This window comes from Apium graveolens, chromosome 3 (assembly GCF_009905375.1).
Source record: "Apium graveolens cultivar Ventura chromosome 3, ASM990537v1, whole genome shotgun sequence".
In the NCBI taxonomy this organism is placed as follows: Eukaryota; Viridiplantae; Streptophyta; class Magnoliopsida; order Apiales; family Apiaceae; genus Apium; species Apium graveolens.
The window spans coordinates 15853171-15867128 of NC_133649.1; the positions used below are offsets into that span (position 1 = coordinate 15853171).

Consider the following 13958-nt stretch of genomic DNA (forward strand, 5'->3'; position numbering starts at 1 on the left):
AATGTTGAGCTGTGTTAATAAAACAGACCGTACTTCAATGCTCGAATATAAAGAAAAAGAGTTTATACTTCTACTTCTGTGTGTATTGCTTCCTTTTCAGCTTGACATTTGAGTGCTGATGCTGCTTGTTCTCAACTTCTTTTTGCTTAACAAATAGTGGGTATGAGCTCTCTCTCTCTCTCTCTCTCTCTCTCAGCTGGAGAGATTTTACTCGGCTATTGTTGTTAATCTTTGCTGTAAAGGGGGTAAAGAAAAAAAGACTTTTATGCAATATCTTAGAATGTTAATGTAATTAGTTTAACTTGTTCTCATGTCCTTTGGTAATTAGTTTAAATTGTTATCATATACTTGATTGGTAACAGTGGTCATGCTAATTTCAGTGTGTTTTATAAAAAAAGCCTACTGTTTTAGAATTTGAATGTAATCATGGATCCTTAAAGGGAGATAATTATATTTTAATTTTAGTATTCTTGCAATTGAAATAACGGCATGCTCTGTGATCAATCGAAATTAAGTAAAGTATTGTTGTAAGTTAAATGATTGATTTTAGTTGTTACACTATTTTAGCTCACAACTTGTTATATGGTGTGTTGTAGTTTCACAAATGTGCTTATTGCACTTAATTTGCTGTCGATAATCTGTTTCTAGTCAGTCATGTCACTGGTCGAATTATTTTGTTGTAAATGGTTGATTATTTGTAGGTTTAAGTGATTTCGGGATGGAGATTGATCTTGAACATCCTTTGCGAACGGACGGAAAATTAGACAATGTATCAGGTAGAAGCACTTTTGTGCTTACCGAGAAAGAGGATTTAAATTATTCTGGAAACTCTGCAAGAGATGAGGTTCAAAACATAGTGATGAGAGACCAGGTATTACAAGGTGGTGGTAATTGGGGTAACATAAATGAGCCTCGGTGTGGGTTGGAGTTTGAATCAAAGGAGGCAGCATATTCTTTTTACAGGGAATATGCCAGGTTGGTGGGATTTGGCATTACAATAAAAGCCAGCCGTCGATCCAAAAAATCAGGAAAGTTCATTGATGTAAAAATTTCATGTTCTAGATTCGGAAATGAGCGCACGACAAGTGCAACATCTAATTTACGATCATGTCCTAAGACGGATTGCAAGGCAAGCATGCATATAAAAAAACGGAATGATGGAGTATGGTTTATATACAGTTTTGTAAAGGATCATAATCATGAGATTTTCCCTGATGACTTTTGCCTTGCCATCAGAGGCAGGAAGAAGCAGTCTGTTGCGATTTCCGGTCAAAAGAAAGGGCTGCAGTTATCATTAGATGAGGAAGATGTACACGTTCTGTTTGAACATTTTATGACTTCGCAAGCTGAGAATCCTAATTTCTTATATGCCTTAGATTTGGATCAGGAAAAGCGTCTGAGAAATGTGTTTTGGGTTGATGCGAAAGGTAGAAATGACTACAAATACTTTTCTGACGTAGTCTTTTTTGATATGAATTATGTAAGGCAAAAATATAAGATCCCATTTGTTCCAATTTTTGGTGTGAATCATCACTTCCAGTTTATATTGTTTGGATGTGCTTTGATTGGGGATGAAACTACATCTTCATTTCTTTGGTTGATGCGCACTTGGCTAAGAGCAATGAATGGTCAAGCTCCCATAGTGGTTATTACTGATGACGACAAGGCATTGAAGAACACAATTTCAGCAGTTTTTCCTAAAACACGCCATTGTTTCTGTTTGTGGCATGTACTAAGAAAGATTCCTGAAATCCTTGGTCATACAGTAACTAGATTTGAAAATTTCAGTACAAAATTCAAAAAATGTGCACTTCAGTGTTGGACAGATGAAGAGTTTGAAAACAGATGGTGGAAACTGGTTGGTAAATTTGAGCTTCGTGAGAATGAATGGATTCAATCGTTGTATGAAGATCGCGAAAAATGGGTCCCAACTTATATGAGGGATGTTTCTTTGGCTGGACTCTCTACGGCTGAACGATGTGACAGTATATCCTCTTTCTTTGACAAACACATAAATACAAAAAGTACTTTTAAGGAGTTTATTGATCAGTACAAAGTATTTTTGAATGAGAGGTCTGTGGAGGAGGCCAAAGCTGATTTTGAAACACTAAAGAAACAGCCCATAGTAAGAACCCTATCACCTTTTGAGAAACAAATGTCGACTGTATACACACATGCAATTTTCAAGATATTTCAAGTTGAAGTATTGGAAACAGATTCTTGTAGTATACAAAAGCAAAACCAAGGAGAGACCATAATAACTTTTCTAGTTGATGATTTTGAAGGGACACGGAATTTCTATGTAAGCTGGAATGAAGCAGAATCAAGCATTTATTGTTCATGCCGTTCATTTGAATACAGAGGTTTTCTCTGTAGACACGCATTGTTAGTTCTTCAGCTCTCTGGTATATCCAACATCCCATCCCACTATGTACTGAAGAGGTGGACAAAGGATGCAAAGATCAATCAGATATTGGATAGAAATAATAAAAGGCCTCGTTTTAGGGTTGAACGTTTCAATGATCTGTGTAAACTTGCTGCAAAACTGGGTGAAGAAGGAGCCGTGTCTCAGGAAAGCTACAATATTGCATTATGTGCAGTTGAAGAAGCCTTGAAACATTGTGTGGATGTGAATAATTCTGTTGGGATTCCTTCAGAATCTTACATGCTTAACCAGGAGCTTATACGCGTCAATAAAGAGTGCAATATTGGTAAGGGGTCAAAAAGAAAAAAAACACCAGAAAAGCAAAAGGTTAGCTAAACTTATTCTTGACCAGAGAATGCTCTTACTTTACTGTAAATTTGAAATGGTAATGTACTTACCAGATTTAGGTTTACTGTAGGTATGCACTGAAACGGAATTAATGGCAATCAGGAGGCAAGTCGCTAACCAGCAAAGGGTTAGTTATCTCTTGATTTTGATGTAACCAAATTATGTTGCAGTTATGTTTGACATGTATTGTTATTCCATGTTGTTACTGACATTCTTGTTACTTTCAGAAAGAAAAAACAATGATGCACTTTTGGTGTTTTGTGATATTAGGAGGTGCTGGATGAGAGAGCAGGTAGTGATACGTCTTATGTTCCTCAACAGGGAATGCAAGGGATGGTATGAAAGCAAATACTTTTGTAGCATCTTGCTTTGTTAATGTTACTTGAGAGTTATATATATTGGTTGATGTATTTCCTGTACTTTACTGTAGGCTTTGAGATCAGGAAACCCATATTTAGATTGCTATGTTAATGTCCCACAGACGGCCGAAGGAGAGGTAGCTCTTCTGTTAAACTGCACCTCACGAAGCTTGGATCAATATTCATCTTCTTGTAAACTGTTGTTTATTCTTCCTAACTTTAAAATCATAGCAGGAACCAATGAACTTAATGCCGTCGATGCAGGATGGGTGTTACACCACCCAACAGGGCATGCATGGGCTGGTATAGGATAATTTATACTAATCTTTGGTGGTACTTGAACAGTTGGCATTAATTATGCTGACTGGTGTTAAATTTTTACTTGTTCTTTTTTATTGGGACAGTTAATTACAATTCCATCTCGTGTTGGTCAGTTTAGTCCTCATCAGACCCTGCATGCACTGGTATGAGATTTTGATGGTCTTCTCTTTCAAAAAGCTTTTTTTTTCAGCGTGTGAAATACATTTGACCCTCATACTGCCATATTGTATCCTGAGCTGCAGGGACAAGTTAGTTTCAATGCTCCAACTGTGCACGGGCATTTCGGATTTCAGGATAGCCTGCATGATATAGTATGACTTTAAGCAGCTGATCGACTTGTGTATTAATGTTTGATTTAACTGGTTGAATGTTATTAAATTTGTGTTTTTCTGCAGGAAGAAACTGTGGATAATGCTTCAAAACACTTGCAAGACAACCACATTCCTAGGTAGGCTTCTGATGGAGGAGATAATAGAGATGACAGACCATTATCCCAAATCTTGTGGGCTTTTGTCCATTATTAAAATTACACAGTTTTTGTTGTTACTTTCTTGCCGCGTATATCTCTGTATAGTCTTTGTTCTTTTGTGATTGTATTTTGTAACACCTTGTAAATTTGCTGGACGATAGTTCTCTCAACTTTAACGTTTATCTATCGTACACTTCTCTCTTTCAAGTTATTAATAAAGAATCACCAGTTATAATAATTTAATAAGAAATGACCAAAGTAGAGTATAAATTCTGAACCGAAACTAATTTTTATTATATTTTTGGTTCATTGTTGCAACAAAAGTTTATCCAAGACATTGTGAGTTATACCGGAGTAACATAACCATTCAATTTTATGACCTGTTAATCTTTACCAATGACCATTTGTAGGGTCAACCAAAAAACCAAAATCTTGAACCTTGCAGGCCAGAAGATCCAGATACTAGGTAAAACATATCCGCCTTGAGATATGTTAGCCAAAAATGAGAAATTCTCTTTACAATTCCTACAGAGTTCTAGTTTACGTACATGTTGAGCATCATACAAACATATCTTCTCAAAGCTCACTATTTCTGCTTACAAAGCCTAATTCAATGTACGTCGGATCTCTTCTTAACTTTGCACCATAGTCCATTCTTTGTATGCATTGTTGCCCCCGTAACCAGTTCGACTGAATCTGGAGATCCTCTAAGCTCAACATCAAACTTCTTTAACAACATTGCCAATGCTACAGTTGACTCCATGAGAGCAAATTGGTCTCCCACACATTTTCTTGGCCCTCCACCAAAAGGCAAGAAGGAGAAGTCGGCTATAATCTGCATAGACGTATACTCCTAATAAAATATGTGACATTCTGCAGAGTGCGGATAAATGTACTTAGGACTCCCGTTGTTCCACAAAAGACTCCCGTGTTAAAGGCTCAAGTATTAGTATAAAAATATTGTTTTTGAGCCCTTTTAAGTATAAAATTGATGGTAGGAAATTGAAATTACAATGTCAAACTTGAAGAACTTAGTGTCATTTTATACCAAGTCTACCATCAATGAAGCCGAGAGCCTTTTATAAGAAAGAAACAAATTAACTAGATCTAATGAGACTTTTAGTAGAATAGATGGAGAAAATAAAAAAGTAACCTCATTTGGGTATAATGCTCCGGGACTTCTAGACGGATCAAAACCAGCCCACCCTTCTACTTCACTCTGCTTCTGAACTAGAAATCTCTCAGGTTCAAATTCATCGGGCTTGTCCCAAAAGTATGGAGATCTATGAAGATTATATACCTGCCCAGATGATTACATACGTAAAAAATCAGCTGCAAACATGCTTCAGAAGTGTATCAAAGGGGAACAGGTACTCACAGAAATAAAAACATCAGTTCCAGCTGGAAGATTGTATCCATTTTTGTCTCCATTATAACCTCCTGCAAGATTGAAGCAATCATTATCAATTTATTAGTAATGTGTTAATCAACCTCAATGGGATCACTGGACATCACTGGACATCACTGGACTTTGATTTGCAGACTATGCAGAATTCAGAACTAGGTCACCTGGTAATTGATCAGATGTTAGGGAACGTCGGATGAGCAATGGAGGCTGTGGATATAAACGGAGAACCTCCACAACTATAAGACGTAGGTACCTGAATGGTGGATCATTAAGAATAGGAGAACAGATCACACAGTAACAAGTGAGACATTCCAATGTCATATTTACTACAATCAAGTATCAACTTAGAAATCCAAGAAAATTGCTACTTTTTGAGATGAGTGCCACTGGATATGTAAGACCATGAGAAACTAGGAATAATTGTTTAATGGGGTACCAAATTAGTCACATACTCTAATTTTTTAACCGATTCAAAGGTTATCTCCTCGTGACTGAGAACAGAATCAATCTCTGCCTGAGCTTTCTTCATTTTGGCAGGATGCTGCATATCAGCAAGTTGACAAAAAAATAATTTCAAAAAAAAGAATCACATATTTGTAATAATGTGGATCGACAATTGTTATCTTTCATCCATAGAAGTTAACTAACTTCCTATTATATGAAATAACACGAGCATAACAATGAAATATACCTGTGCTAGGAGGAAAATAGCCCAAGTAAGGACAGCAGCGGTGGTTTCATGGCCAGCTATAAGCATCGTCATCAAGTCATCTCTTAGCTGATCAATGAAAACATCAGAAAAATATGTTAGGACCACTACAGTTTACAAATTAACTGAGGTAGGATCTAACGAAAGGCTGCAAAAGCTTGCCTGGCGATCATCAACATCGGCTCCCCTCATATCGACTAGGAAACGAAGAAGACTTGCATCCTGCAGACTTACCGGGCATGCTAAAATTTACTTTTCTGTGTTCAGAAAGTTATTGTATTAGCAGAGTATTTCACACAATACCTACCTTAAGATTTACATAATCTCTTTGCTGCAGCTTCTCAACATCTGTTTCCTGTCAAAAACATGTTTTGAGGGATCAAGTGTAAACATGAATATCAAACACAGAAAGCTAAAAGCAGTTGCAAACATTGTGATACGAACTTGACAAAATATACTACCATTATTAAATTTGCACAAAACTTGTTAGCGGCTTTTATTACTAAATAGATATAGTTATTCGAGTCTGATTGCACGCCACACGCCTAAGACTCCTGGCTCTTTATTTTAAAGCTTATCAACAACAACATTTTTCGAAGGCAATTAGTATTTTAAGTTGTAGAATAAACATATTTTTACAAATAATTTTTTTGAATTTTTGCAAAAAAGTTTTTGAAGTTGTGAATATGAAAAAACCTCTATAATAAATTATTTTGATGACCAATAAACTTTATGACTGATAACTGTGACCATTGTTATCACGAAGACGACTAGTCGACGACTAGTCGACGACTAGTCGACGACTAGTCGACACGAAGGTACTTAGGCGCCAAGAGTCTCCAAGCCCGACTTGTCGTCGACTAGTTGACGTGAAGGTCACCCAAGAGTCTCGTAGCCCGACTTGGGGCTTCATAACCATAGTTGTGATGTACCATGCTTATTTTGAACTAATTATTCTATTACTTTTGATCTAAATTATAAAATTAACGTGTTCAAATATATTATATATTAAATCTAGTAATTATATGTATAATGAACACTTTGTCGACTTTTTACGACTAGTCGGACGACTTGTCGACTAGTCTTCACGAAGGTACTCAGGCTTCGAGGGTCGACTTGGCGCCGTGATAACCTTGACTGTGACAACCTGGTCAATCGAGTCTATCTTGATTCTGAAATAAGCCGAATTACACTGGCCCAAAGGCAATACTTGAGAATTTTATATTTTTGATCATGAATAGTTACTGCAATTGGTAGTGAAGCTCATGCGTATACTGAACAAAATGTCTCACATGCCTCGATGTGGGATTAGATGTTACATTAACGTGCTATTTACATCAAGTATACATAATGACCATTTCACTGTTTAAAAATCAAAACTCCGATAGAAATAGTTTATGTTGAGTGTATTAAAAAAACAAGGATCAGGGAGTCTAATCAGTGATGCAAGACTACTTTGGCCAATCCTTTCTATTATTATTTTACTCCTTTTTTTCAATTTTATAGCTTACCTCCCTTGTCTCCTTTGCATTTTTGATGAGACCGTCGAGACAGTCATTGATCACCTTTAGATCATTTTGGAACTTCCTCTGTCTGGGAACCACCCAGCGTACTAGGGGAACTTTCCAGTAAGGAATATAAAAAGTAGATCGATGTTCAGCTTCAAAAAGTGTTCCATACACTGCCTGAAAATTTTTTAAGCCATGAGAGAGAGAGAGAGAGAGAGAGAGAGAGATGGGGCTTTTTTTAAATATTATATAAAAGATAAATCAGTTTGTAGTCATTTTACACTTAAAATCCTGAAGAAATTAACATACAGTGTATATGTATCATCTATTCACTCAATTAATGTGAGTGCGAGCCGTTAAAAAAATATATAAGATACATTGAAAAAACTCAATTATGTAGTGGATAGTAAAGACCAATCTGTCAAAAGTTATAAAAAATCAGCTGTTTTTCTCGAACCTGAATCACAGGGGACTCTTTAGTGACAGAACCAAAATCATAGTTGAAAACGCCAAGCCCTATAATGTCGAGTGCCAAATTTGAAAATTCTGCTTCAAGATCCAACTCAACTGTCTCTTGTCCAGTCAAGCTCCTTTCCTTTAGAAGGTTTTCAAGTTTCAACACTGTTCTCTCAGAACAATTTGTGAATACTTTAACCATGGTTTCCAAATATAACGTGTGAAACCCAGGTGCAATAACTGTAAAAATACGTCAGCAGATTTAAGTTTTTAATCATCAGAAAGTAGACTTTTTCATAGGCAAGAACTACCTAGCACATTTGCTATATCATCTAAAACTTGAGGCCTAAACAGACTAACAGAGTATAATGGATAGGAACAAATTTTGTCCCTAATAGTACTGGTGGATCACTAGAACAAGAGTGTTGTAAAGACTAAAGAGATCTTAACATGTCACTAATATTATAGGCACCTACAAGCTTTAAAAGAAATTATAATTTCATATTTTGATACTATATTAATAATATTGAGCAAAAGATTTAATTTGTTGATACACACTACTCAAGGCAACTACTAATTAAGTTACTGAAAGGACTTGGACTACCTCTTCTTCGCTGTTTCCATGTGCTGATATCAGCAGGTATTAATCCTTTTCCCATTATTGGTTCTAAAATATCGGCAAGAACTCCCTAAACATATGCATACTGAGTTAGAATGTACAATCAAAATATGATGACAGATAGTAAATCATATAGGAGTTGTACCTCAAGGAAATTGAAGAAGAGGAGGGAGATGAGCAAAAAATTACTCAAGAAAATTTATTCAAAATTACTACAAGCTGAAAATTTAATTCTGCTTGTGCATAGAGGTGAGCAGATGAATGTACATAATCAGCAGACAAGAGGCTAGGTAGAATGTTCTATTCTTTTGTTTATTATTTCTTTTTTCCTTTCTTATTATATGTCTTCTCATATTTTCAAAAATAATTTGTATGATATTTTTTCTCACATTTTTATATAAATGTTTGTGTCATGTCGTGTTAATATATGTCTAGTTTAAAGCTGGCCGGCTTACATATGACTGTTTTACGTTCATCAGTCATCCCGGTGCACCTAATATGGGATTGGTACTACTCGGAGTTGATAGTGTTTTTTCTAAAGTATTCCCTGACGAGTGTATAGATGATTCCAAGGGAGAACATAATTTATACTCAAGAAGGAACTAGATTTGTCAAGAAAATATAGTAGTCTTTGGTACACAGTCTCTGTTTTTGTATGGTACTATTTTAGTTTTTAGCCGTTGAAATATTTGAGTTTGTGAGTGTTCATTTAATAACTTATATAGGTAGAAGGTTTTTGTTAGTTGTTACTTCCGTAGAGTCTTATCATTTCATTTTCTTCAGATATAAATACTGAATGTATTGTTTAATATTATTTGTAAGAGTAACTAGAACAAGAATATACCTTGTCATAAGAAAACGCATTTTCACGAAGTATATGTCTTGCCACAATAGGATCTGACACTACAACAAACGCTTTTGGTCCAAAAGCAAGTTTATACACTGAGCCATGCTGCATAACCAAATTATTATTGAAAATTGAAATTAGTTGCTAAAATTATAAAGGGACAAAAGTGTAAGAAGGCATGGACTCACGTAAAACATGAAGGAAGACAAATTCCAAAAGGAAGATATAAACAACTGCTAGAATTAACACTACCAGACCATATTTCAGGATTGAAGTACACGCAAACACTATATATAAAACTACACAAGACCCCTGCACACTCTATTTCCGTCAAAAATGTCCTATAATGAACTTCAAGAAAAGAAAGCACTTGATTTAGTGGAAGCAACATTTGCCTGAATATTTTGTTTTCTTAAGATGAAAAATAAGTTATATACTGCACTTTTTCCTTCTAGTACCTTTTAATTCAATATAACATATTGCAAGTAGTAATAGAAATGCCTAATAGTTTATCTTTATGTTATTTTTTTTAGACTTATAAAAAATCATGTAGTTAATCAATATATATTTGTAATCCAAATGTTAAGCAATATTTTGGGCACAATACTTCTTCAACAATTCTGGTCATCTATTTGCAAAAAGGGTGAAATATGTGAGTGTGAGTGCAGATGAGCATGCATACATGTATCACAAAGCATATTTTACTCAAACCTCTCTGCTTTGACGTCAATTGCACTTGGAAAAAAAAACTCTTCCTAACTACAATCATTACCTCTATAAACCAGTCGTACAATGAGAAGAACAGAGGCCGGTCGAATAGATCAGAAACTGCACCCTCAGCAATAGGCATAGACCCTAGACTTCCTCCGCTTAGCAAATTAGTGAGTAAATTACTTGCATTATCCATCAAGGTCCTTTTTGTTTTATCTTCAGTATTAGTAGATTGACACCTACAATTAGTATGATTCAAATCAAGGCAATTCCGAGACAAGAGAATCCATTTCTTCCTCACTATACAGCCCACCAAAGCAAAAGTTGATACTTGATAGTTAGTATCATAATTCATTAAATGTGTAGCTCTTCCGCAGAGAATAACACATCTAACAAACCAAATCAAAAAAGAAAAAAAAAACTAGCTGAATGTGAAAGCATTACAAATTGAGTTTCGGATGGAACTTTTATAGTGTATAGGAATGACAATATCCTCAATTCAAGATACAAGATTAAGGCTGGGAACTATTATATCAAACAAGCTAATAAATTCATTTATTTAGTCACAAACAAGAAAGATGAAATAGATGAAAATTTATTAGCCTACATAAAGTCCAAACTCAATGCAAAACTTAAAGAAGCCCCAAGTTAGAAAAACAAAAATACCCACAAAGCCAAGAAGTAAGTATACAAGTGGGGATATAAACAAACTGTAGATATAGTAGTTGAGGGGATACCTGAGGAGAGATTGGTTGGAGTTGCTACTGGAATTATAGAGAGTAGTGCAGTGTGAAAAAGAGTTGAAGTGAGTGAGTCTTGAAGAAGAGGAAAGTGAGTGTTGAAGTGGCTGATTCATCATCATCCAACAAGGGCTGCTAGCTGCTGTTAAAGTAGCCATTACACAACACAACACACCTCAACTCAAACTCTACAACCCCCCTTGTGCTCCACTCAATTGTGTTGCTCGGCTCTGATATAAAAACAACTTATTAAAGTACCTAACTGTACTTGTATTTTATGTTTCAACAAATATCTATGTTGGGGTGTGTGCGTGTGTTTGTGTGTGTGAAGTGAAACTGAAAGGAGCCTGAAATCAGGAACAAACATACAGTACATGTAGATGGATAGAGTGGTGATTGTAATATTTTGTCACTTGTCAGTGCAAACCCCTCCCACTTCACAATTTTATCTTCAGCTTTTTTCCCACAAAAAATAAAATTATGCCCTCTTCTGCTTTTTGATACTTTTTTTTTAATTTCTATTTACTATTTTTACTTTCCAAATATCGTGCACTCGGTTTATATATTGTTTCCGCCGATAAAACTCCCCCATAAAACACCACCGACCCACCGCTCACGGCATGGTTTAACCGAATTTTAAACAAAAATTTATTAAATAAAATTACAGATAATGATTCCACGCACAAAATCAATTAACCAAACTCCTTCGCGCCAAGGTCATTATGGAGAAACAAAATCGATTAATCAAACTACTTCGAGTTGAGGTCAAAAATATGTCCAAAATTAAATGTTAAGAACATATTTTTGGATCAATTTAATTAACTAAATTGTCAGAAATTCTGACAATTATATATTCAAAAGCCTACATATACAACACACACATAATCAAAAGCCTGATAAAAAAATTTAACATCGCGGCGGCGGTTTTGTCATTTTCTCCATTATTATTGTTACAAGGGATATATCAGAAGATCGAAAAGTGGTTGTTAATTATCTGATGAATACAGGAAATTAGTGGTGTAATACACTTAATTGTTTTTTTTGGTTGTAAACAATTTGGATTTACGAGTTTGGAGTTTGGAGTCTCATGATGTGGTGTACCTTCAATTCGGTACTTCAAATCAGTTTTGGACGATCATTGACAATCGTCTTAGTGATACTATCCCCAAAGGTGTACGGGGTGTACATAGTCGGGGTGGTAGGTCATTAGGTGGGAGTATGGTTTGTGATAATTCAAATATTTAGTTTGGAGGGTGATTTTTAAGCGAAATATTGAGTTTGAAATATCAAAAGAAGTGTAAAATAAGAAATAGAAGGGGCTTACGCAAATGGACGAAACATTTTACGGTAAGTCTAATGTGAAGAAGAGATATTGTATCATTGTTTATCGTTGTTCAGCTTACTGTACTTTTATGGATTATTGTTTACCTAAAACACACATATTTGTGCGCACACATAAGCCGGAGGTCTTTTTCATTCTTTGAAATTGGGATAAGACTGCGTACGATATATTCTCCCCAGACACTGCCCTAGGCGGTAGTATTGAGTACGATTGATTGATTGATTTATATATTCCTTCCGTTCCAAAATACAAGTCCCTTTGACTTTTTAAGCATATTTTAATATGAATAAAAATGATAACTCTATAAATTGTTTTTAAAAATTTCTTTTTCTCAATAAAAGTATATATATTAAATTTTAATTAAAGAAAAGAAATTTTTTTAAAAAAAATACAGAAATATGATATTTATACATCTTAAATAACGCGTAAAAAATTAAAAGGACTAAGGACTTTGTATGTTGGGACGGAAATAGTATTATTTTTTAATCAGAGGAGCGAAAACAAAACATGCCGGTACCTAAAGCTGGTAATGAACTTTTATTTTTTATGAAATAACGGTAATGAACTTTCTTAAAATTGATAATTGTCTAAACGAAAGTGAGATACGAGGACAGTATAGTGGCACGCTAACACGAATTCTCACGTGCACGTTAACACTGTTTGGTCTCCTTGCCTATCAACACTCACCCTTGGACCTTACCTAAAATAACACTCTACTTACCAAATTATACTATATTTATTTATTCTTGTACTATAATATTTCAGAACATTTTCTAGTTACACGAATAAATCAGTTTACAAATGAAAAATTCCAACCGACATAACAGCAACCTATTGTTAACATGCTCCTTATAATTTGTATGAAATGACAAAAACTCAAATACAAAAAATATTAAACACAAATAAATATGATCTACGTCTAAAATTAATTATATTAATTACGTGTCATATTATCCTGTTATGTGATAAGAAACTGACGATTGATAAATAATTATATCAATTACACCAATAATTAATATACTGAATATAATACAAGTCACTGTTAACATGCTCCTTGTAACTTTTTTGTAAAATGACAATATTTGAAAATAAATATTAAACACAAATAAAAGCGTTCTTCTATATTTATAAAATTAATCGACAACTATCGTATCATGTCATGCCATTAGACATGGTAAATTTGACACACAAGACGTGAATACAATACGAAACAACACGAATAATTAGTGTTTGAGTGTGAAAATTTGATATACAAATACAAAAAACGCCTTTATCATTAATTTGGGGTTTGGTTTTCCGAAATTGATATAAAACATGGAATATATAAATAAATAAATTTTAACGATATTTAAGATTTATAATATAATTTATATATCTTATCTAATATTAAATAATAAATATGAATATTTTATTTCTATATAACTTATATAAATATTATGGGAGATTTTGGTTGTTTTATACTAGACAATTGAATTATCTAGTAAATTTTCTATCAAATAATTTTTTTTTATATAATTCGTATACTTTCGTATATGAAAAGGAGAGACAAATATATTAGTTCCGGGTTAATATCAATTAAATAACACCAATACAAATCGATGTCAAATTTAACTTTAAAATTTTCAAAAAAAACACGAAAATACGTAAAACGAAAACGAATATAGGCCGACACCACTCATCGCCGGGTCTAAAACAT

At 34.3% G+C, this 13958-nt stretch overlaps 2 protein-coding genes across 5 annotated transcripts; one reads left to right on the top strand and one right to left on the bottom strand.

The window, feature by feature from the left end:
* Positions 1 to 40: 40 nt before the first annotated feature.
* On the top strand, positions 41 to 4092 carry LOC141711815 (protein FAR1-RELATED SEQUENCE 2-like). 4 transcript variants are annotated; one of them, XM_074514497.1, is made up of 9 exons: positions 41 to 160; positions 702 to 2752; positions 2844 to 2900; positions 3044 to 3109; positions 3204 to 3269; positions 3364 to 3435; positions 3537 to 3596; positions 3696 to 3764; positions 3849 to 4092. In XM_074514497.1, the coding sequence occupies exons 2-9, from the start codon at positions 719 to 721 to the stop codon at positions 3903 to 3905; spliced, it is 2481 nt and encodes an 826-aa protein (XP_074370598.1). In that variant the 5' UTR covers positions 41 to 160; positions 702 to 718; the 3' UTR covers positions 3906 to 4092. The 4 variants fall into 4 exon arrangements, 2 of the variants coding, with proteins under 2 accessions (XP_074370598.1, XP_074370599.1); XM_074514498.1 differs by having other exon boundaries at positions 3367 to 3435; XR_012571463.1 differs by lacking the exons at positions 3537 to 3596; positions 3696 to 3764; positions 3849 to 4092 and having other exon boundaries at positions 3001 to 3109; positions 3367 to 3435.
* A 290-nt stretch (positions 4093 to 4382) lies between these two features.
* Positions 4383 to 11379, bottom strand: LOC141711816 (cytochrome P450 97B2, chloroplastic). The gene is made up of 14 exons (XM_074514499.1): positions 10918 to 11379; positions 10242 to 10419; positions 9467 to 9574; positions 8608 to 8692; positions 8005 to 8243; positions 7551 to 7724; positions 6347 to 6394; positions 6202 to 6261; positions 6022 to 6108; positions 5783 to 5871; positions 5492 to 5583; positions 5301 to 5362; positions 5076 to 5222; positions 4383 to 4757 (listed from the first exon to the last, which is right to left on the bottom strand). The coding sequence occupies exons 1-14, from the start codon at positions 11076 to 11078 to the stop codon at positions 4533 to 4535; spliced, it is 1755 nt and encodes a 584-aa protein (XP_074370600.1). The 5' UTR covers positions 11079 to 11379; the 3' UTR covers positions 4383 to 4532.
* Between the last annotated feature and the right edge of the window lie 2579 nt (positions 11380 to 13958).